The following is a 24,141-nucleotide window of genomic DNA, read 5'->3' as shown; positions in this document are numbered from 1 at the left end:
CCAGTCACAGGAAAGACATGAAAGGTCACGTGAGTTCTTTTTTTCCCTTTAGGAGCAATCTGAATTACTGACAAGCTTCAGGGCAGCTTAGAGGAGAAGTCAACTCCCCCCCCCCACAAAGCAGACCTTCAGTCCAGAGTTTGTAATTGAAAACAAGTTATTAGAAACATTTCCCACACAGGTGGAAGTATTTTGTCACCCTGTCCTGGACTGAACAGCCATTGTCATGCCACACAAACTTATCAACAACAAGATTCCAGACTTTGCAAAACTTACCATACCAAAGACTGGGGATGGGTTTAGGTTTAGTTTTTGTTTTGTTGTTTGTTTGGTGTGGGGTGTTTTTGTTTGTTTGTTTTGATTTTGTTCTGTTTTGGGTTTTGTTTATTTTTAAATGAAAAAACTTGTATGCTGCATGTAAAACAAAACCTTGCAAATTTCATCAAAGCCCAAAGAACTTTGCTAATGAAGAGGTACAAAAAGGTTAATTTTATTACATGTAGTTTATACAACACTTAAATGCAAAACCCCCACTTTCAGAACAGCGTATCCCCCCCTCCAAGGGAACCAACATAACCTGAACTAGGGAAAGGGAATTCATGGTTCCATTAACCATTATAAATATTGCTTGAACAGATTACACAAAGTACACATTACAAGGTATACGTATCAAGGTATGCCTGAATATAGAGATTTACTTCCAATTAGATTAGCTAGTTACCCATTCCTTCAAAGTCACTTGCATAGGCTTTGAGGGTACATTATTTCTGCACTTTTCTAAGCACCGGATGCACTCAGTTAATTACACACAGCAAATGGCAAATTGATTCGCAATCATGCAAATACAGCAAGAGATAGCCCTGCCATTTGCTTCTCTATAATCCCAAAGAATTAATGATTTAAGTGACATAATTCAGTGGCTCAGGTCAGACTATTTTCCAACCCCAAAAAGTAAATTAAAAATATTAACAGGTGATGCTAGCATTGAAATTTCCTAGCCTAGAAAGGTTAAGTCCTTAACCTCAGCTGGTATCCTTTGCACACCACAGCGTTCCTGACATCTTGAGCTGGTTCCACCGTCTGGGTTTGCAGTAAATGCTTTGCTTGACAGTGAATACTGTGTAACAGTTCATCATTTGCTTGACATCTTGCAACAGTTCAGTCTTGAGCACAGAAGACATTTGTTTTCACTGTGGCCTTTCACATCTTCTGGTACAACATTCTCTTACCAATACAGTCAGGACATCCCGCTGGAACTGCAAAACACCCCTACAAACACCCGAAACTTAAAACCTCACTTCAGTTCTTAAAAGCTCCACATTTACTGGCTTTAGCAATGAATTCCTTTAGCAGGGGACCGTCCATTTGCCAAAATGCTGCAGTTTGGGTCACTTCTGTCAAATGATTGACACAAAACTTAAAGCAGAATTCCTCTAAGTCCTAAACAAATGAAAAAAGAAAAATATTTCATTATTTTTGCTTCCACCACAGAAAATTACAGTCAGACACAAGTGCCCGTTATATGCTTATTTTTGCAGAGAACTAGACAAATACATTAACCCAGAGGTTCTCAATGTTTCCCCCACACAGTGAGCATGTAAATACAGTGGAAAACAGTAATTCTACCCATATTACATGGCTACAGCTGCAATTTGGCTGCAGTCACAAAAAAACAGCTGTTCTGAGTAATATATATTTTTAAAGTTTTTCCACTTGAAGAGTTTCATCATCTGCATTCACCAACAGCTATCAAAACCCAATAAAAATAGGAGATCTTGGGGTAATGATATATAACCAAGACTGTGGATTAAAAAAAAAAAAATCAGCTCTTTTGTTCCATAATATAAATACCAATCTATAGGTAAGGCTGCTTGACTTCCTGCATAGTTAAGGGTGTAACTGAAGCCAGTCACATGTCAGCAGGCTCCATGTGAGCACACAGTAACTGGAGAGTTTTACAGCACAGCTTAGGCAACAGGTCCCTGTGCAACAGGAACAGACTCGTGTTGCAGAGTATTTCACAGATGTCCTAAAGATTATCCCAAAGAAGTGCTGTGGCACAATACAGTGTAGCAATTCTAGCAGAAAGTGGACTCTGGGTATTTTGAGTCTACTTGGAAGTGCTTTCCATATAAGGACTAGAAAAGCCTCCTAGAACAACCATAACTGCACCCACATGATGTCAGACAGAAAGGATGTCTGAAAACACAAGACAGTTGATACAAGGTTGACCACAGAACACTTCCCACTCAGATTATTTGTTTCCAAATCCTCTTCTAATGAGGAAATCTACTCTTTATGGTGCAGATCTAAGCTGCTATAGGGGAGGATACTGCAGCCCTTACAAAAGGGCAACTCCCCACCCTGTTCTAATTTCTTTATGGTGAGTTTGTAGAACTACTACTTTACAGGTGAGAACACACCCTTCTTTAGCTGCTCAGCAGCCTGGGTTCTGCAGTAGGGCATAACAAATCTGCAGAGCTCTTTAACCCACACGAGGTTTGAAAGACTGATTAATATTCCTGTTTTCACTTAAGGCCAATACTGAAAGCTAGAGCAGCTGTGTGCCAGTGAGAGTCCTCAACACAACAGTAAATAAAAATATATCCTAGCCTAAAACCAGGCATTCTGAAGCTGCAGATCTTGACTTGTGTGGCATCTGTGCAACAAAAAAAGACAAGCTTATTAGAACCGAACACTGAGGGTTTTCTTTTTAAAAAATTACAGAACAAAGTGGCATTTCAAACAAAATTACATCATACACATTACAATATTTTGCACTGCTTTATTAAATCATATTCCAAGTCAATGAAATAAAAGCATACAATAAACAGAATTTCTGTAGTATTAGTACGTAACTTGGAAAATTTAAAGTTCTGTATATAAAAAAAAAAAGTTGAATTTCATTTCATGATGGATGCACAGCCAGCAAACTGTACATAGACTTATGTAACAGCATGGACTTAGTGAATAAAGACACAAGGTACACCCAATGATTATTTTAAAAGCTACATTATTTTAAAATTATTATTTTAAAAGCTAAGAAGCCAGACCTCCCCTAATGCTAGAAACTTCAATTCAGTCATTCTCTGAATGTATAGGAAAGCTTCATGTCATGGAGGTATTTTAAATTAGGGAAGCAGCTTCTTTTACCTCTTGCCTTACTCTGAGTAAACGACATCACCCAAGCAATTTGAAGCCCCTACCATCAAAAAGTGGTGAAATCCACTTTTTACTAAACCCCAGTCCCTATATACCTACTCTCTCCTTGATGCAGCACTCAAGCCTACCACTGTAACTTCACTTCTAACTTCATTTAGCCAGGGAGGTACAGCCAAGGTATAGTAGTTTTACTTTTTTTATAGTGGATTTCCTCTACCCTCTACAGGAAGAACCAATCATATACTAAAGACCCATCCTGCAAAAATATCTTTTAAGGCTAAAACATGGAAATCTTGCATCAAAGAAATCATTATTCACAGTAGAGCTGAAGCCACACGTTGCTCACTATCACAGCTCTTTGGGTAAGGCATATAGATAGAGCAAGCCACATACTACAAGGCTCTGAAATAAATTAAGGTACCTGGCATGCTAATTGCTGGATACTGAGTATGAGAAAAAGCAATGAGTTAATGTACCAAGTACCAATACTGCTTTATAAGCACAAGTAGCAAGTTAAAAGTGAACCAACTGCAAAGTTGGAAGCACGATACACAGATACAATGCTGAACACAAACAGCTGAGGTGAGCCCAGGAATACTACTGATTAGTTCATGAAGCAGCATGTTAGTCAGCTAGTACTGAAGTCAGGCATTATGCAGGAGAGAAGTTTTGCTGCCCTTCCCCTTCTCCACACACTGCTTTTCTGACTTCAAAAATTATTAGGTCAGTGAAGCAGTTCTTATCCTGCTGTTTCACTAGCATACTGTGGAGACTGAAAGTGTATTTGAGTGTATCTAAGCAAAACAACCAAAAGAGCCAACAAAGAAAGCACCCTGCCAACCAACCAATCCCAAGCACACTCACTCCCTGAACCTACCACATTGTCATAGAATAATAGGACTTGAGGTTGGAAGGGACTCAAGGATTGTCTGGTCCAACCCTTCCAATATATATATATTTTTATATAATGTGTCTCAGCACGCTGTCGAGCTGAGACTTAAACATCACACATACCACACAACCATACAACTAAGTAAATTAAGGCTTATAAGCTTGCTTTGCATAATGTCACAGGTTTTGCTTTATATTTAAACCATTCCCTTGTTTCAGAGTTACTGTTTTCATCCTCAGAAATGTTTTGTTATTTGTCTTTTTCCCACACAGAAATAGTAACTCATGGAGCTTGGCACAGCATCATAACCTTTTACCATGAAATCAAGCAGTCCAAGCATCTACAGATAGTCTCAGCCTGGGACTCCTCTCATCTTTAGGTATCTGTGTACCAGTTCACCTTCCCACTACTGATTTATGGGAAAAAAAAAAAAAAAAAAAAAAAAGAAAAATGAAAGAGAGACATCTCTCATCACAAATATACAGCTTTTTTCAAGTCCAAATTCTGAAAATGGCAAATAGTGTTATCTGATAGTGAGAGTTTATATGAAAATATAACTGGTTTGCTCCATAGTTAAGTCAGAAAGCAGCCACCAATTTAAGAGACTGAAGTTTAGAAGTTTACCTCTGCATCATATCTGACAGCAGCAGAAAGCAATGAAAATGCATTTTCCACAGTAATTCCTCTCTTGATAATGTGTTGACACAGTTTTTTCAGTCTATTTTCACAGTATGAAGTAGCCAAATCCAAAAGTCCTGCAATTATAATACCACTGTATTAGTCAGCTGAAAAGATCTCTGCTCCTGCAACAACAGGTCATGGGGTACAGGTTACATCTGTATTCTGTATGCAATACTCTATGTCTATAAATCCTTTTTACAAGTAGGTCAATATTGAGAAAAATGTTTTTTACCATTACAAAGGAAAAAAGGTCTTTTATTACCTTGTGCCACAATCCTATTAATCTCTGTAAATACACAAGCTGTTCCACTGATTTGCATACCTAACTGTTTGCAAGAGTGGAACTGCCACAAAACAAGCACCACAACACAAGCAAAGCCCTAACAGCCTAAAAATCTGTGCCTGAATTACAGCTTGCTCTTCCTTTGCTCTGCCATCCATGTTTTCCCCTATTAGATCTACCAAGATTCTTCTATATTATCCTAAACAATACCTGGCTGAATCTAGTAAAATATGAAAGAATTTCAATTCAGAGAAATAATTTCTCTCTCAACCTTGAAAAAACTGCCCACAGTTTATTTCTAAACATGCATTGCTTCTGCTTCAGCAAGTTTGTTACAATAGTATTTTAAAGACAGATTAATTAATCACCAGTGAAATGCACTGTGGGCTAAACTAGAATCCTATATTAATACATGTATTCTGCACCCCTTGTCTCAGCTTTTCTGAATGGTGCTTTCTAATGTGGTTGGACTATAAGCAATACCTATTGCATCTTCAGGTGGAAGGTCAACACTGTCTGTGTACAAGTATTCAAGAAAGGCACGATACACAGGGTAAGAAAACTGGTCTATTTCTATTACTTCCTTCATATCCTCATTCCAATATGACTGGAACATGGTTCTGAAGTGTTCACACCTAAGAGACAAAGACACCATCTGGAAAACTGATATGAACAAATAAAAGTTATATTATAATCCCCTTGAAATACATATTTGGTAGAGTTTTCATCCTTTGCCATAACCCACCACAGCCACTACAGCCCACATTTTAGTTCCTGATACTGTGGCCTTGGTCATACTTATGCACCAAGATAAAACTTTTATTTGATTCACGCTACAGAGACATCTGTGTACACATTGCAAACTCTGAAACTTAACAGAATTTATTATCCTAGAAACATAAATAGGCTTAGTAAAAATTGAGTACAAACCATTGTAGGACAAAGTTGAAGATGAAGCATTTTAAGAGAGACTTTTGATCCACGTCCTTTTACAATCACTTTAAATAAAGTTATTATGGATACATACATTACAGGTTGAGAAATCCCTCCCTTCCCCTTACACTTCCCCCTCTCCCTTACCTGCAATACTAAGAGGTTATTCTGTATAAACAAGAGCTGTTAAACATGACCACTACCTGATTTTCAGAAAAACTTTGTGTACATGGATGTATTTTCCATCCACATGGAACTTCAGGTCTGAGGTTTCTGGGCTATCAAACTCTTTCTTCAGAGATTCTGCTACAGTTAAAAAGTCTTCATGCTCTACAGAAACAAACAAAACAAACACATTAAGCATCTTAAGCAGAACATGTACATTGTTAACTAAAGCCAGCAACTCAACTAAGTGCATGTCAAGGAAAACAGGCCAGTATTGGCTCTATTGGCTTAAGTGGTGAAATAGGAAGAATTAATCCAAAACCATTTCCTGCTGGCAAGGACTGCTCCTCAACAGCTACAGGCAGCAGTCACCAGCAGTTCCTGTTCTAGCTGAGGGAAAGCTAGACAACACTTATTAAAAGGTGTTAGATACCAAAATAAAGAAAAACAGAAGCAGTCTTCCAGGAAGAGTCTTCCCTAGCCCTAAACTGGAGCTCAGAACATACAAATGTAGGACATACACAATATTCACAGTGAAACAGTGTTCTCCTCCAGATGCATGCCAGCAAAACAATCTTGCTAACCCTGCTCTGGACCCTCACCTGCTGACGTAGACTTTTTTCTTTTTGTCTTCTTTGGAAGACAAAAAACAACCCAAAGAAAAACTAGCTAAAAACTCATTTTAATTGCTGGTTCTCCTTAAAGCAGGAACCACCCTGCCATGGAAGTGGCATCCTGTACCAACCACTACAAACGTACACAGAGATTACAGCACTGCCTGTCAGACTGGAGATTGTTCTCACCTACTGACAGAAGGCGCCACATAACAGCAGGGGTAGCAAAGCAAGCAAAGACATCATCAGTGCAGGCAAAGTGAGTGAGGTGGGGAAGGATCACTGACTGCCCACGGCACTGGCCCCACATGTACACCTGCCCACTCTGGGTCTTGGCAGCCGAGGTGTGAGCAGAGTGGCAGGCTGCAATCTCCACAACCCTGCAAACAGAAGAAACCTTGTGAGATAACTGCAGGTACAGGATATCAAGTTATTTTCATAATACCTCACCAAAGTAACAGCCAACCAAACTGCATTGACATTTCTGTACTTCTTTCTTTATCCTGCATGAATGTGATGCTGTTTGAATGGATCAGTTTAAAACCTGAAATGGCATTTTCACATTGCTTGTAGATTTTATTATAATCAGATATACTTGCACTATGTCATTCTCATTAGTTGACATTTCTCCTTTTAGTCCATACCCATGGGAAAGGGGTGAAGAAAAACAAAGTTTGTTTTTTTCTCTTTAAAACCAATGCACATCAGACACTTTCAAGAAGAAATGTTTATGGAGCTTATGAAACTTCCAGTTGGGGAACAGGCAGGAAAGTTATCCCACTAAGATTTTTGCAAAGCAGTTTTCAGAACATTTTTCTACAAGATATTGTAAAAATTCTCATTTTGACATAAATGTCCAATGTATTTTTCAATAAATCTTTGTTAAGAAACTGCTCTACCCTGCCTTTAATCTGGTTTTGGTTTTTTTTTTTTTTGCATGTAGACAGAAATTTTACCTACTGCCACTATTTTCTGACTTCTTTGTTGTTAGCTTCCCTTCCTCAACACTGAGGAACATGGACAATGCTTTGTTTGAGGAGAGGTGAACAAAGGCACTTAATTCCACATTCTTGAAGAGCTATGGTTATTTTTTAAATCAAGTCTGTGTAGTACTTTTATCAACTTCACATAGTTCTTTAGCTTATTGGAGCTGTTGATGCACACATCTACCTATTCCATTCTCCTATTGCTCACACAATCCCTATGCTGCAATCTAAAACATTACAAGAACTGAGAAAAATCATGCTTCCATTAACAGGACCACAAGGACATTTCCAGTGTCTCTGTTGACAAGATAAGCAAAAACCAGGGGAAGTTTCAGTTCAAGTTAGTTCAAAATAAAAGCTACGCTTTCCTGTTTTTTCTCCATGCTAAAAATGCATCAGAGGATTTTGTGCTTTTGTGCCAGAAACAGAACAACCGTGACAAATAAATGTCTTCCAAAGCAGTCTAAGAATATCCATGTCAAAATGTTTATTCCTTTACAGAACAATATCTGTGAAGAGTTAGGCTTTTAGGCAAAAAGCATTTTTAGCACAAAGCCCACATTTTAAGTGCAAAAATTATTTCAAGGCAAAACACAGAAAAATCTGCAATTACTTTCAGTATATGAATCAATTTTTTCTGGAAGACAGAAGTCAAATGGGCTTTATTACACCATTATCAACTCATGAACCTCATGCAGCACTGAGGTCTTTCAGCATTTCTGCATCAGACATTATAAAATAATTATTTTAGGGAAAATTTCTCATTTATCATAGCTATCCACCTATATGGCTTCTTTCCCCAAACTTTCTTTCCTTAGCAGAACGAATTCTTATATTTAGAGTAACTATACTGTAAATAAAAAGCATGGTACAACATGGACTGTAACACCTACCTATCTAGTACCTAAACAGTACACTTACAGTATACACACAGATCAGCATGTTAAGCATATACTTAACATCAAAAATCAGCCAGCTGATCTTCATGACCACTCCTCTGAGCTAAAACAAAATCAAGCCTGACAGTTCTTTACAAGCTATCGGTGCAATATTCTTCAAGAAGGCATCAAATGCCACCTCCTAAGGAACTGTCACCAGCATTACATATAAAAATGACAAGAGTTATATGAATTAGAAGTCCAGGGGAAGGAGCAGTAATATGGGAAATGGGAAAATGACAGCTCATCCATTTATAGCACTGTTTCCAAGGCAGCTAAGTCAAGCAAGATGAGTAAGTTCAAGTGACTTATCTCTCTCTATGATTCCAAGCAGAAGTTCCACGATATTTTGTTCCTCTCCTTTAGTCACTGAACAAATGCCAGGTTTCCTACAATCCCACGCCTGAGTTCAAATACAGTTCTAAATGCAACAGTTCCCCTTAGTTCAGAAAGGTTGCCCTTAATTCTTAGTCTATTTTAAGAAATAAATCACCAAGAAAAAATTGATCTGTTTGAAAACATATGCATCTCTCATACAGTGCTTTTTAAAAGAATATTTCATTCTGTTTCACTGGTGTCAGTTCCTTCACAGACAATGCAGCCTTACATCACTGGTTTCTATTGTGATCCTTTTTTCTTCCCCCCCCATCCATTTTTTAAATTCTTAAATAATATCAATACTGTGCAACTTTTTCTTTAATGTTGAAGAGTAAGAAACAGGAAAAAATAGGCCAGACTTCCCAGAAAGACAGTTCAGAAATGGAGGAAAAAAACCAACCACAAGTGTTTCTTAGTTAAAAGGAGTGTTTCAAGCTGAGATTTACAGGTTAGGGACTTACAGACTTCGAGGCTTCCAAACTGAGATAGATTAATCTACAGGTATACACAAGGGCCCAGAGAATGGGACTTGAGGTCCAAGGTTGTAGATGAACAGCCATTGCAAACAAGGATGACAAGGATGATGAAAAAGGATGGACAAGGGTTATGGTTATTGTTTTACAAGTCTATGAAACTATGAAACTACAAACTGGCACCACTGAGAAAAAGTGGTACTATTTGCCCTTAGCTCTAGCAACCTTGCATACAGATTTCTATTTTTGTGGTTGGCTATTGGCAGGCTTTCAGAAAATATTTTTTTCCTTACATGTCACTTCTTACAAAGGTGCTTCTTCCCCATCTGTTTGGTTCTGTTTTGTTTTGTTTTCCTCAATAAAAACTTGGCTTATCAGTTTCACAGCTCCAATTTTTTAACCAAAGGAACCATACTTGGAACAGCATAACACAGAGTCATGCCTTATCTTCCAGTATCAGGCAAATACAAAGTATTTTTACTTTCAGTAATCAATACAGATAGCAAAGAGCACTCAATCTACAGTACACAGTAAGTCACCATCCTTTCCTATGCTTTTAACACTTAGCAATAGAAAAACAATCCACGAAGCCCTAACACATGCGTCCTTCCAGTGCTAGGTACTGCATAACACATGCTCAGATTTATCAATCCAGAAACAGCTTCAGCAAGATTACCTTTCTTTTTCCATCATGATCTGCACTGGGCTTAGCTGGTTACTTTTATTGCCCGTTCCCAGCTGCCCATAAGTGTTAGCTCCCCAGGCATAGAGCAAACCCTCATCTGTTAGTGCTAGTGTGTGCGCATAGCCACAGGCAATCTGTAAGTAAATGTATAAGCATTACTAATAAACCAAACAGAGATGAGAAACAGAATTATCACACACATTACTCTAGTCTAGCTGACATTACATATCTCAGGCACTCTTCATTTAGCAGTACAATATGTTATTTCTCAGTACTTATAGCTAACACAAGAAATGTTAACTGTAGGTACTGAAGAAGTCCCAACTTCACTAATTTAGTGTTCATCACTTACTCCTCAACAATTTACTACACTGTTGCAGTCTCCTGAGCTTTCACTTGCTTTCAGTTGCAGACTCTCCACAAAATGAACAATCAGCTCCATCATCACATCTCGCAATTCTGAAATACTTTCAGATTTTGATATTTTGACTACTATGAGTGGCAGTTCAACAACTGTTCAAATCATCACATGAAACTCCATAGTACCTTACTAAAAACTCATGAAATTCCAATATTTAGTTTTATTACCTAGCTGGGAAAAAAAAGATAAGCAAAACCTAAAGTAAACTCAACCACCAAACAATGACACCCACACCCATAACTCCAATTTCCCGACTTCTCTCACTTCTGAAGAGCTAATGAGGTTTCAATATAGAATCTATTTTAACATCTTGTTTCCCTTAATTTCTTGTCTTTGCCTAGAGCATTTCATGTATTCACCTTTATAACAAAGATGTAATTTGTATCCATAGCATAATTTACTTACAGTTACACTAGCTAAAGCAAAGACCTGACAGCTCACTTGCATTTTATAAACCTAATATGATTTATAGGAGCTAAAAAACCCCAGCAGTATTTGAACTGTGAAAACCAGAAGCAGGTACAAGATTCCAAAGATACAGTTTTAGCAGATGCTTGAAACATCAATGTATTTTCATTTCCACATCAGACATACCTGGAGTACACACACACCATGCAATGCTGCCACTCTGCATGGTGTTAGTTGATTGCCATTGTTCCCAAGACCTAGCTGACCATTACCATTGTAACCCCAGCCATAAACCTAATTGCAAAAGGAAAACAAAATTAGGCCACTCCTCTCTAGAAGTATAAAGCATTTAAGACTTATTATTAAGCACAAGTCAAAAAGGTACATCTTATTAAAAACCATACCCTATTTAAAAACTAAAATAAAGAAGGCTGAAAGATATAAAATAGACTGCAATGACTGACTGTATTCAACTTTTCAATTGTACATTTATCTTTTAAAGAAGCTTTCTAGAATAGATTTCTCTTCATAGGACCAGGAATTTTGCAATAAACTTCCTATACACCAAAATCTCTCCCACAGTGTAAATATTTTCGTTGACTCTTATACCTTTATTTCTCCTTTCTACTTTTTCTTAAAGCAAACAAGAAATTACTTATCTTGATGAGCTAATTAGCTATTGGATTAGTTTAAGCTGAAGTCCTCAGTTTAGCTCTACTTTTTTGTTTATTTTTGCTATGGTGGACACATCAAGACAAAAGTCTGTATAATGAAAGCTTATCTCAGACTTTCAAGGTTACTCCAGTCACAAAGAAATACTATGGCTCCAAGTTTGGGAAATGTAATAAAACTGAAAGTTACAGTTTATACCTAGAGGCAAGACAGCACCATAAACTTCTGTGAAACAGAACAGTTGCACAATACTAGGGCAATTTTCAAAAGCTAAGTTTGTTTTTGTTGCTGTCAATTTAGCAAGGTGTTTAAGAACCAGGATCAGTCAGTGTATTCCTGCAAAAAGATTAACTATTTAATTCTGTATGCTTTCAAAAAAATCTAATTAAGTCATATGTTAAACAATCTATTGAAATAAGAAAGACAGATATGCTTAATACAACCATTTGAATTCTTACAGTTGCAGACTCATCAAGAATTATGTTCCGATACAGTCTTTGCCACAACAAGGAATGTTTGGAGTACAGTTGGCACACCCAGTTAATTGCAGAGTTTCCTTTAAATTAGTCTCACAAAAGTTATAAATATAACCTTATATAACTATCACTACAGCTCCCTAACTCATGTCAACATTTCTCCATGTTCACACATTAATTTTTAAGTTTGGGTAACAGAGAAAGCACAGGAGAATGCAGCAATGCTTACCTCACCGTTGTTCACTACAGCCATGGAGGAGGTCTGACCACAAGCAATGCCAACCACCATTTTTGCCTGTAAACAGTTGGAAACTCTGCGTGGAGTTGGCTGGTTTGCTGTAGATCCAGATCCAACCTGACCACAGTTATTATAGCCCCAAGCGTACAGCTGTCCATAAAAACAAATAAAATCATGCAGTTTAAGCCTTTATAACAGTAATAAATTATAATCCTAGTGTAGCCAGCATGATATTGGGTATACTATCCTATTTAATGAGTTAAAATACTAAAAATACATTTTCAACAGCTGAAAATTATAAACAGCACTAGGACTAATGGAGCAAATATGAACATAGACCCTTTTAAGGTTTCTTGCTACAAAACTGGAGCATCTGGCTACAAGTGGAAACAAAAGAAACATGTTTCCTTGTTACATATAAGTCAGACTACAAGACAAAGAGTACAGTGAGTGGATTGTCTCTGTACTTTCCTTTTGGTGGAAAACAGAATACAAGCCAGAATATCATTTGTTTCCCACACAAGCTGAAGCCCCCATTTTACAAGCTATTTAGTTTTCTTCATGGAACTCTCAACCAGGTTGCTGCTGCACATTCATTATACCTCTTTTCTATCTTTTAAGAGCTGCAAAAGGAGACGTTTTATCAGCCCATGTTTTGCAGTAGCAACTCTCCTAAACAATGACATCACCACAAAGCATAACCTCTTGACAGTTCCAAGTTTGCCAGTGACAAACAAATAATAATAAAAACAAATATTTTGGTTCCTTTCATGAAAGGAACCAAATAATAAGAAGTCATTCATTAGTTTTATTGTCATTTCAAGCATGCTACATTTATTACAAGAGGCAGCTACCACACATCAGCTGGCACCATCAGTTTAACTAATATATGAACACCCTTGCCTTCCCCCATGCACACCAAATTGCATGGTCTAATCATGCCACATGAAAACATGAAGTTCTTTCCTAAGCATAGGAAAGAATCTTCCTAAGAATATCTTCCTGGCAAAGATATTACAAAGACCACTTAATTTAACCTTACACTTGAAATACTGATTTGCTATTTTGTATTACTGCCACACTATGACTCCATACTGAACTGTAGCACACACCTGCTCAGAAGATTGTATTTTCTGTTTTCATTGTTAGGAAGGTTTTAAAAGAACTCTTCTTTTTGTTAAAGCTGAAAGCAGGCATTTGCTCTGCCATGCAGTAACATGCACACAGATATACACACCTTGCTCTAATCTGAGTAGAAAATCTGGAAACTAATTGTACCCATTTCCCATGACACATGGCCTTAAGGCATGTAAGCAGATAGCATAAAGTAGACCTGGATATAAACCAAGTGTGTTTTCATTAACTACACACAAAGTTATTCAGAGGTGTGCAGGGCAACATTCTTTCACAGTACCAGTGTGGAAATCACCAAGACCACAAGAAACGAAGTAAATGCTTCCAGAGAATACAAACAACCCAATATACCACTTAAATAACAGAAATACAAGCAAATAACAGTGATACATTTTTACATTTTACAAAAAATTCTTTAACTTTTCAGAGGTACAGCTTTCTGGCCTCATCCCTGTGAGATATACAATAAATGAAAGACACAAAAATTAACTAGTCTTTTATTCAATTGCTTTTTTGGGGTTTCTTTCAGGGGGCTTACGGGTGCTTTTGTGGGGTTTTTTAAAGTTATTTTCAAGTCTGCTCTGAAGAAAAGGATGCCCGCGTTTGAGGAGGCAGGGGGAAAGGATACATTGTAACTACACTGTAGAGAAAGCAGACCGCAAAGTCACCTGCACCATTCACTCAAGAGATCTGAAGAGGTTTCAACTTACATCCCCATCAAATGACAGCGCCATGGAATGATGAGAGCCACAAGCCACTTCCACCACTTTCTTTATTAACAGATTTGTGCAAACTTGAATAGGAGTAATGCCCTGATTGGTTGTGCCATTCCCAAGCTGGCTGTAGCCATTGTGTCCCCAGGCATACACTTCGCCATCTGCAAAAACATTTCAGTTTGTAAAACAAACCAACAAAAACTCCAAAGATACAATAAAATAAAAATTAGAAAATGCCAACATGTCACATTAGCAAATAGTGAAACTATTACAAGAATCATTTGTATGCTAAAAAATTACGTACTTTTGTACAGCTATTTTATATACATATATTACAGTATTTCCTCTAGATTTATTGTGGAAATACACAAAAGAACACAGATAAGACTGAGTATGTCATAAATTATAAGAGTAAAATTCTACAGTTAAAACATAACAAATGTAACAGAAACTTACTTTACCTGGTAGAGAATACATTAAGTTCCACTTAAGACCAATGAGAAGCCCTTACTGTACATCATGCAGTTAACAAGTTAATAGAATTACACTTTAATCCATTCTTGTTAAATGCAAGTGGAAATTAAAATCTGTAATGTTTCTATAGTAATTGTTAATTTCTGACCTTCAGTGCAAAGTACAACATGGGGTCCACTTCCATAACTGAGACTGGAAATCTTCTTTCCACATAAGGCTTCTAATTTCTTTGGTACTATTGTGCTCTGATTATCTCCAGTTCCCAGACAATTACTGCAATTCAGTCCAAAAACAAATACCTGAAAAACAGGGGAATACTAATTTCAAATTATTTATACTTGGGTATGGTAAATGGACTGTGTGGTGGTAACTGTTTCCCCCACATTAAATTAATTGACTTTTGAGCCAGAAAGAGACCTGGACACACACTGGGGGAGCCACATGGCTCAGTGGAACACTCTGTGCCTTCAGGCCAGGGGGCTAAGCAGGGATGGCCCTGGAGATGGGCTGACCTGCCAAAGATAACAGAGACCAAGAAGAGCCACACAGTACAGTGCACAAAATACTACACAAACCAGGATGTATGCTGACTCAAGAGCCACGGGGTGAAATGTGGTGAACACCCATCAATAAATTCAAAAAAATGTCTCCTGAATCAGCAAAGATAACCAGCCAGCTTGGCATAGGTGCCACTCTATGCTATTCCTGTTTACTCCTTCAAGGATCTGCTTTTCATATGATAAACAGCCATTCTGAAGTAGCAGGCAGATGACATAAAATGCAAATGGTGCAAAGGTGCTCCTGATACAGGTCTGTGCCTGTAGCCATATGGAAGGCCTGCAGCTACAAATTGCAAAATCCCTGACAATGATTTGCTGAAGGCAGGATTTTTTTTGGCAATTAAAAAAAAAAAGAAAAGACAAGAGGAGACACATGCGGCAGCAGAAAAGGACAGACCAAGATGAAAGAAGAAGAAAAGGCTGCCAGAGCATTTTGGAGGGTGACATTGCAAATATCTGTTCCATTTTTTCCCTTTTCTTAAAATTGCATTCCTGGATATTCCATCTCTTAAAAACCTGTTTCTGCACTGTTTACCTAATTATTTACCCCTTCCTGAAACCCCACGCTCTAACTGGATGCTTTCCCTTGAACAAACTATTCATTTCATTTAACTCCTAAGTTGCCTGCTTTGCAATTTGTGGCGCATATGCACAGAGGCCAATTTTTCCTCAAAAACAAAAGTAAAAACAACAATTAATTATTAATAAATAATAACAGTTATGGACCATGACATAGGGTATGCACAGATGTGGTCTTCATAAAGCCAGACAGTCTTGCCACAGACTCTTGAGGACTTGAGACTTCCCTCATGGAAGTTAATAAGCCCAAGAGTCAATATGGGGGCATTTTGGAAGCTAACTGATGAACCTGAATTCTTCAGATCCATCCAGGCCTGATGCGAGGCTTCTCGTTTGCAGGAACTGAATTGTAAAAAGTATTAAACTGGGGAAGTGGAAGACATTACCTTCTCTTAAAAGCAGTTTGCAAAGAGCAGCAACAGCTCGCAGTCTCATCCTACAGGCAGCTGTGATAGAATTTAGGGAAAAAACCCACCATAATCCTACTCTTCCCAGTCCCACAAGAAACCAAGCTGGCTTAGCTTTCTTTCAGCAGCTCAATGCTAATTCACATTGAGTTTCTGAATTATTAAAATCCACAGGTAATTTTCTGCTGTATTGTTACTTAGCAAGCCATAACCTCATTTCATATCTTTACACTTGAGAGTGCTTGCACTTAATTTCAAGCTACCACAACTTCTTCTGAATTCTGTCTTCTGAAGTGCATGTAATCCAACAAGGCGTTTTTAATCTGCAAGCTTCCTAAATATTCCATCTATACTGTTTCTATGCGAGACCAAAAAAAATACTTAAAAGTTACACCCAGTGTGTTTTGAAATAAAGAAATTTCACTCAATAGGTTTTGGAAACTTAAAATACAGGTATTCAGTGGACTCTGGGAACAACTAATTGTAGAGTATATGTTCCATTTTCTTATATCCTTACCTCATCATTGTGCGTTATGTATATAGCTTCATTGGCTGATGTACCAAAGACACAAGCTTTCCGAATAGATGCTATTTCTTGAGGTGACAGTAAAGTAAATATTGGCCACTTTCCTACATCCACCATGATGCTGCTGTGTGTCATGATGCTTCTATAAGAAAGATGACATTGCTGTAATAAAAAACAAAAGCTTATTAAAAGGTGGGGTTTTGCACTTTCATCAACAGGCACTAATTTCTATACTATAATTTCATTTAAATGAAAGATATGTGTTGTGTCTCTGAAAGTATAACATTCTATTCTATATGAAATATGTAACATGTATCTCCATGTTCTCCATTAGGTGAACAAATAGCAAGTCCCCGGTAGGACACTGGAAGACCAGAACTTTTCTGAAGTAAAATTGATTCAGTACAACTGAACATCTGCTATTTTACAAGCAAATTTGTTAAAAGCTTGTGATCTAAGAAACATCTACTTATGGCAGACTGGATTTCTGAGGGCATCCTCAGGGGGACTCCCAGATGAAAATTCCATTTATAAAATTTTGACTTGTGAAATTTTTTTGTAGTCTTACAACTTGTGTATGCCATGTAAGCAAGCTGTTGATATATATGTGAATCCTGCAAATAAAAATAAAGCTGGGGCTGTTGAGCATATGACCCAAATCTGCCATCTCTTGCATAATCAAAAGCTTATTATACTCAAAACCTAATTGTGAGCACCAAAACTCTAGATAAACTAATGAGTTTGTACAATTAAGCAGTGAAATACATCAGAGAAAAGTGATTAAATGAAAGAGTCATAATCTGTTACTTAGAAATAAGCTGAACCACATCAAAAGCTGGAAATACGACTGGATATAGACACCATCTTGCAATGAACACAGATGTGTACAATCCATCTTTCCATAATGCTCCTTACTCCCTGTTTCCTCAGGGCAATTGCACCAGCTCAAGAACAAAGCTGACACAGTCAACACAAGCCTATAGAGCTCATTTAGGCTTTCAATCATGCACATAAAAAACTGTAACACCACTCATGCTCTGAAAGGATTCTGCCACTGGCAATCTACAATCCATGCTCAGAGGTCCCAGCAATTTTTGTGAAATCTGAAAAGCACTGAAATTCCACAGAATGTCAGTGATATGATACAATTCACAATGAACCATAAAACAAACAAACTAACTAAATAACTAAAAAACCATGAAAAGGCAGATACACAACCATTAAATGGGGAAGAAATGCAGTCTCTACACCCTGATGATATCCTTCCATCAAAAGTTAGACCTTTCCTTTCCCTTTGTTTGCTTCATATCTCTCCCAGTCTCCTGTTCTTTGCTCTGTTGCTTTCAAGTCCGGCTGCTTTTTGATGATGCCTGAGTATCAGATATGGACAGCAGTGAGAACACAAAAGAGCCTCTTTGCTTCTGGTGCTTGGTTTTCACCTGTGCTGACAATGAAGACATAGCTTCAGAAAGCTCTTCAAGACCAGCAGCCAATCTTAAAATACAGGCTGTACAGTGCTGATGGTTTTTAGAAGGAAGGGGTTTATAACTATTTGTTTTTTAAGTCTAAGAAACAATGAGGTCACAGTGGAAATTTGTGTACAAAAACCCCACAATCCAAAACCAAACCAGGCTTGTCAAATGCTGTAACCTCGATCCAACACAGCTCTGTTCTGTTGGCACCTCTCTCACTAAGAGCCTGTCACCACTCCACATTTCACATCTGAAGCAGGTCTTGAAAACACCTGAAGTCTCCAGATGGCACATTCATAATAGATGTATTTGTAGAGCAGCTTTTGAAAGTCTACCTGATGCCAAGAACACAGTACATTCTACCCAGCTAAAAAGATTTGAATTCATTTAAGCCTTCTTAATTTCTAGTCCAGTTACAAACTCAGGCTAGTTAGCTAAGATTTGTTACCTCACTTTGGCAAATCTTTTAACATATGACACTATCAATCAATTAAGAGGAGACAGTGATGACTTGTTCTTTTAAGTGGACCAAGTAGTAGTCCCTCCTGACTTTTACCTATTTAATTTACCCCACATTATATAGAACTGGCAGGGCAAAAACATGTCACAAAATGTGCATTCAGAAAAATATTTTCTACATTGAAGTTCTTTTCAGCATATCCTGCCAATTTAAGACATTAGGACTAAATGCTATTTTGATGGAAAATGTCCTAGGAAATTAACAAGCTTTACAGCACCCTGAGAACCTATTCTGCTCTAAAGGTAACCAGTTTAAAATGTGTTACTTTATCTCAGCCTTTCTGGTGTTTTCTGGTCTTGAATCCTCCTGGCTTGCTCCCCACTACTGTATGATTCTGTCAACCACCCCTCTTTGACAAAACCTAGGCAAGTTACACTGTATTTCTCATACCTCAAAGCTGAACTGGGTGTCTGGTTGAGCACACAACTTTCCAGATTGAAGACATGAGCAATAAATTACACACACAGATAAAGAATCTTACAATATTTGATGGGAGTAACACTGTTTTATCTAAAGCAATGCTGCGTATTTCCTATTTCAACTGTTAATACAAAGTTATTTCAAGGTTCTTCCCTAAAAGGTTTTTAATGTCAATTCATCTGCCACTTGCAAGTTAGTTTCTTTAATAAATCTCAATCCTCAAGTTTCTCCAGATTTAGCAAACAATAAGGGCTCACAAAAATACTTAAAACCAAAACCAACCAAACAACAAAAAATCTCATCTTTTATATATGTACTGTTTCTCCCCAAACACACAATATTTTCCTCTCCTCTGCAAATATTTACTGTCCTTAAATGCTGCCATTTGCTGAAGTACCCATCATCATTCAGCCACCACATTTTTACAGTAGCAATTTTTGTTTATGCTTATATGTAAATGAGTATAATAACATACAAACCTGAAAATTCTGGAATTTATACATGGACTACTGTTTCTTAGCACTAATCGTGCATTGAAAGCTGTTTTAACTACTTATTCTCCACTATTCACAGAAAATAAATGCCTGAACTAGGCATAGGCACCACCTTTTTCCTTGTTAAAGGAAACAACCTTAACCTTAATACAACCTTAGTTGTATTAACTAAAACTTAGTAACTTTCCTAGTTTCCTAGTAACTTAACAACCTTAGTAACTTTCCTAGTTTTCAAATAAAAGTTCTAGTTGCCACAGGAGGGGAAAAAAAGGTTTCTTTAAGGGAAATAAAAGTAGTTGGAGAAAATACCTTTCTATATAGTACTGCAAATGGAGATGTCAGTAAAGTAGCTCAGTGTTACCAAAACAGAAACCAAATTACTTTTAGCATCCTCTGAGACATGCTGCACACTTTCCAAAAGAAGAAACATTCTTTAATATAGTGACTGACCTCTCAATTCAATCACGCTCCAACTTCATCCTCCTGCCACATCTGCATGAACATGGGGGGAAAAGATGTGTGGAGAGCTTCTTCTGGATTAATCCTTGCTATGAAAGGCTGGTCTAGGAGACTTCAGTCATATCACTGCAAGCAGTGGCACAAAAAACCACAGTGTCCTTCATTCACCTTCCTGTACTGCATCAATAAGAAAGCCAAGGTTATTGTTTACTTCTGATAGTTATGTAGAGACCTGGACTATGCTATATTACATACAATGCCATGACTGCACCTTAGCTGAAAGTTTGTAAGTGCATTGCAGTAGCAAATGTACCAGATAGATTAAAAAATAATGAAGTTTTAAAATCTGTATGCAAATAACTGTCTCAATATATTATCTTTCAAGTTACTGTGTAGATTCCATATGCAACATAGCAGCATCAGTTCTAAGGAGTATTTGTATCAACATCTACATTTTAAGTTAATTGCAATTAAAAGCCTCAAGAGTATAAAGGTCATAAGCTTAAACCTAGTGCTCTTATAGATTGTTGCTTTTTAGCAAGACTGTAGGTCACTGCATCTGTCTTCACATTCCTGCTGCACAATTCCATGATAACTATACACCCCAGAACTTTATTTTCACTGCAGAACTTGACAGCAGAGGGAGCTTAGATCAACAATACCTCTTCTAACTCCTTTGACATCTTTGAAGTTATCCAACAATATCAGTATGTAAACAGGAACAGAAACACAGATGAGTGTTTGAATTTTAGTGAGGCTAAAAATAAGCAAGAAATGATGACTTGTAGAGAAGGAAACAATGGGCCACATATTGTGATGAAAAGAAGTTGAACTTAGAGCAGTCACTGTCAAGGGAAACAAAAATCCAGATCTGCTCATGATTAAAAAAGCCTCATTATTTCAGAGACATAATGCCTTCAAAAATTGTTTGCTAAACTGCTGCCTATGCATTCAGATTCTCACTGGTTTGCTTCCTAGAGAATTCTGCAGGCTGATTCTCAACAATACATGTTGGCAACCATCAACCTCTGCCTCTCAAAAAAGTGTAAATTATTTTAGCTAAAGTTTTACAGAGCTTATAGTTCAGCTACACAATTCCATGCTGGAGAGAACAATGGCATAACACAATATCCTACCAGGAAAACAGTACCAATTGTAATTGCAACAAAAAGCTATAGTTAACTCCTCAAAGATTATCCCCTTATTTGTAAAGAGTATTTGGACACAATTGAACGTTTGTTTCACTCTTTCCTCAGGCTCCAGTGCTGCAGCTTATTCTAGATGATCAGACTTATTCTGGCACAGAAAGAAACTGCAGGCTCAGGCCTCCATTTCTCCTAATTGTCTACAGGAATTGTCTACAACTCTGAGAACACAGAAGCCAGGATATCTGGCTTTAGAACAACACGAAATGACTGACACACTTGATCCTTTCTAAAGCACACCTCAAACCAGAAAAAGTAAAATGCTAGACACAATATTAATCTTCTCCATGTTTCTCCAGTTTGTGGTTGTGTTTTTTTCAATCTCCTGTTTCAGTATTGAGAAAGAACAGGAAAACAATACATACCATTGACATTAATAATATGTGTGAACCAAGTGAACTTACTGTAGCTTTCTCTCTGCCAACAAAGAAAGGTACTGCAGTTTCTGAAATCACATGCCTTACCTTACTTTCCTTAGTTCTTACATAAGGCAAGATTTGTGTGTTCAAACCTCTGCATGATTTACTTTTTGATGCCTTTTATAAGAAATACAAGAAAGAAAAGCCTGCTGCTCTAAGAACTGACAACTTCCATATGCTTTGAGTAACCAGCTGAGAGAGATACAAGAAAGGAAATAAAAGTAGGATGACGGTCCTTCACGCACCATAACAAAGCTGCAACTATAATCACAATATGCTTTCTTTTCCTTCTTTTTAAGTGGAGCCATTAGTGGAACTTACTGAAGCCCTTCACTCAGAACAAGACAGCTAAAACAGTATCTGCCTTTCAATCTGGTGCATACAGAGATAAGAGTTCAAAGGAAAACATTCCTATTAAGGCTCTAAACAATGACTGCATCTTCCTAAAAAACCTTGTGGCCCGAACACATTTCCATTCTTGACGTTTAGAATCGCTTTCTCATAAACCCATGCCGACTTTATACAATTCCATTTTGCAATATATACAATATATACAATTCCTTTATACAAAGACCATTTTACCACGAGTCAGTAAAAACATGCTTTCTGAAAGAGATCGCTTCAACTAAGTTGGAACTCTGAAAGTTCCTTTTTAAAAGTAAATATTCCTCTAATATTTAATTTGGAAGATTTCTATTAAACACTAATGCAGCACTAATTATTTATATAAACTTCAACGAGGACAAAAAAAAGATAATTGAGAGCCCTGCTTTTCCAGTAAGCTAGATCTCAGCCTTCAGGAAGATGATACCAAAAGGATGAACCGAAACACCATGAACCAGAAAAAAAACCCTGCAATGACATACATACTGCGAGCTATGCCAAGGGACACTGCAGGGAGGTGGATAGGAGAAATTCACAGGCGGACCAAGCGAAAGCTCCGCCAAGTCACTTGGATGAGGACCGCTAACCAAGCCCCACGGACTCCAGGAGAACCCAATCCTCCGGATGATTTACACCAGCCTTAGGGACCCACACCCGGGTTTCCACCGTGACCTCCTCTTTCCAGCCGCTCCCCTATCTCCGACGTCTCCGGCCCGCTCCAAGCCGCAACCCCGACAGCGCTCTAGGGGAAAGGCGAGGGGCGGGAGGCGCCCGGCACAGGGGACGCCCAGCCTGCCGACGGCGGGCCCCGCGCTCAGCGCTCCTCACCCTCTCCCAGCGACATCCCCCGGCGGGTTCCTTGCGGCCCCTCCGCCTGGCGGCCCGGGCGCCCCCGCTGCCTCCAAGGTGCCTCCGCGCCGGGGCGGGCGGCTCTCGCCACGTCCGTTAGCACCGTTACGGCCGTTAGCACCGTTACCGCCGTTACCGCCGCGCCCGGAGCCTGTCCCGCCGCGCCCGCGCGCCGCACGTCACGGGGCCGAAGGGGTGGGCAGCGCGCGCCAGCCCCGCGCACGTGACAGCGGCGGGAGCGGGGGGGGGCGGAGGGGCTGGGAGAGGAGCGCGTCACGTGACGTCAAGCCTCAGGGAAAAGGGGGGGTGTGAGCGGCAGGGGGGGTTTACCCCCGCGTGACGGATCGCGCGCGTCGTCACGCGGCCGGCGACGGAGGGTGGCCACGCCCCCCCACCTTTCCCCGCTGCCCATTGGGCTCTGGAAGCACGGTCACGTGACCACCTCCCCTTAATCATCCCGGCGCGCGGCTCCTCTAACGGCCTCTCCTCAGGCGCGGAGCCGCTGCTGGGGCGGCCGCGGGCACCGCCCCGAGGGGCACCGGGAGGCGGCCGCGGGCACCGCCCCGAGGGGCACCGGGAGGCGGCCGCCGTACCGTCCTGCCCCGAAAACCCTTCCCGACGCTTCGGCTCCTCTTCCGGCACATCCAGGCCCTCCGTGTAGCCATGTCCGTGGTTGACTGGGCCCAGCGAGGTGCTCCTGGTTTCTCGCTCAGTGCGGCCGTGGCAGGGGTAGGCTGGTGAGCACGGCCCACTCTCCCCTTGGAGGCAATACCGGGCGGCACCATTCTGCCTCTGAATCCTCGTTTGCGTGAAGCAGAGGGGGATACGAGCAGGGGTTGCAACCATCTCAGGTTTCCCACTCTGCCGCCGTCCAGCGGTGTCTCAGGCTGTGGCAGGTTCTGTGCTGGTTATACTTAATGCTAGGGACTATAATGTCTGAAACCAGGTGTTTGCTATAGAGAGTGTTATCGGTCTTCTGGCTTAACTGTGTAATGACGTGTTTCCATTCACACGTTTTTTTTAGCCAGTTTTAAAGTACTAGTTAAAACTGAGCATTGACATAAATCTTCTCTCTTTACAGCTGTCTCTGCCTACACCTGCAGATCAAGTAGGAACCA

The 24,141-nt window shown here is 39.1% G+C and overlaps 1 protein-coding gene across 8 annotated transcripts; it reads right to left on the bottom strand.

The window, feature by feature from the left end:
- Nucleotides 1-474: 474 nt before the first annotated feature.
- Nucleotides 475-23,248, bottom strand: RCBTB1 (RCC1 and BTB domain containing protein 1). 8 transcript variants are annotated; one of them, XM_071738978.1, is made up of 13 exons: nucleotides 23,003-23,248; nucleotides 20,158-20,343; nucleotides 16,793-16,963; nucleotides 14,878-15,028; nucleotides 14,250-14,416; nucleotides 12,397-12,555; nucleotides 11,206-11,313; nucleotides 10,182-10,324; nucleotides 6,920-7,110; nucleotides 6,155-6,281; nucleotides 5,502-5,653; nucleotides 4,679-4,809; nucleotides 475-1,440 (listed from the first exon to the last, which is right to left on the bottom strand). In XM_071738978.1, the coding sequence occupies exons 3-13, from the start codon at nucleotides 16,934-16,936 to the stop codon at nucleotides 1,300-1,302; spliced, it is 1,614 nt and encodes a 537-aa protein (XP_071595079.1). In that variant the 5' UTR covers nucleotides 16,937-16,963; nucleotides 20,158-20,343; nucleotides 23,003-23,248; the 3' UTR covers nucleotides 475-1,299. The 8 variants fall into 8 exon arrangements, with proteins under 8 accessions (XP_071595079.1, XP_071595029.1, XP_071595020.1 ...); XM_071738928.1 differs by having other exon boundaries at nucleotides 14,878-15,046; nucleotides 22,657-23,240; XM_071738919.1 differs by having other exon boundaries at nucleotides 14,878-15,046; nucleotides 22,661-23,240.
- Nucleotides 23,249-24,141: the final 893 nt, after the last annotated feature.

This window comes from Heliangelus exortis, chromosome 1, assembly GCF_036169615.1.
Source record: "Heliangelus exortis chromosome 1, bHelExo1.hap1, whole genome shotgun sequence".
Classification (NCBI taxonomy): Eukaryota; Metazoa; Chordata; class Aves; order Apodiformes; family Trochilidae; genus Heliangelus; species Heliangelus exortis.
This window is presented reverse-complemented; position numbering and strand designations above follow the sequence as displayed.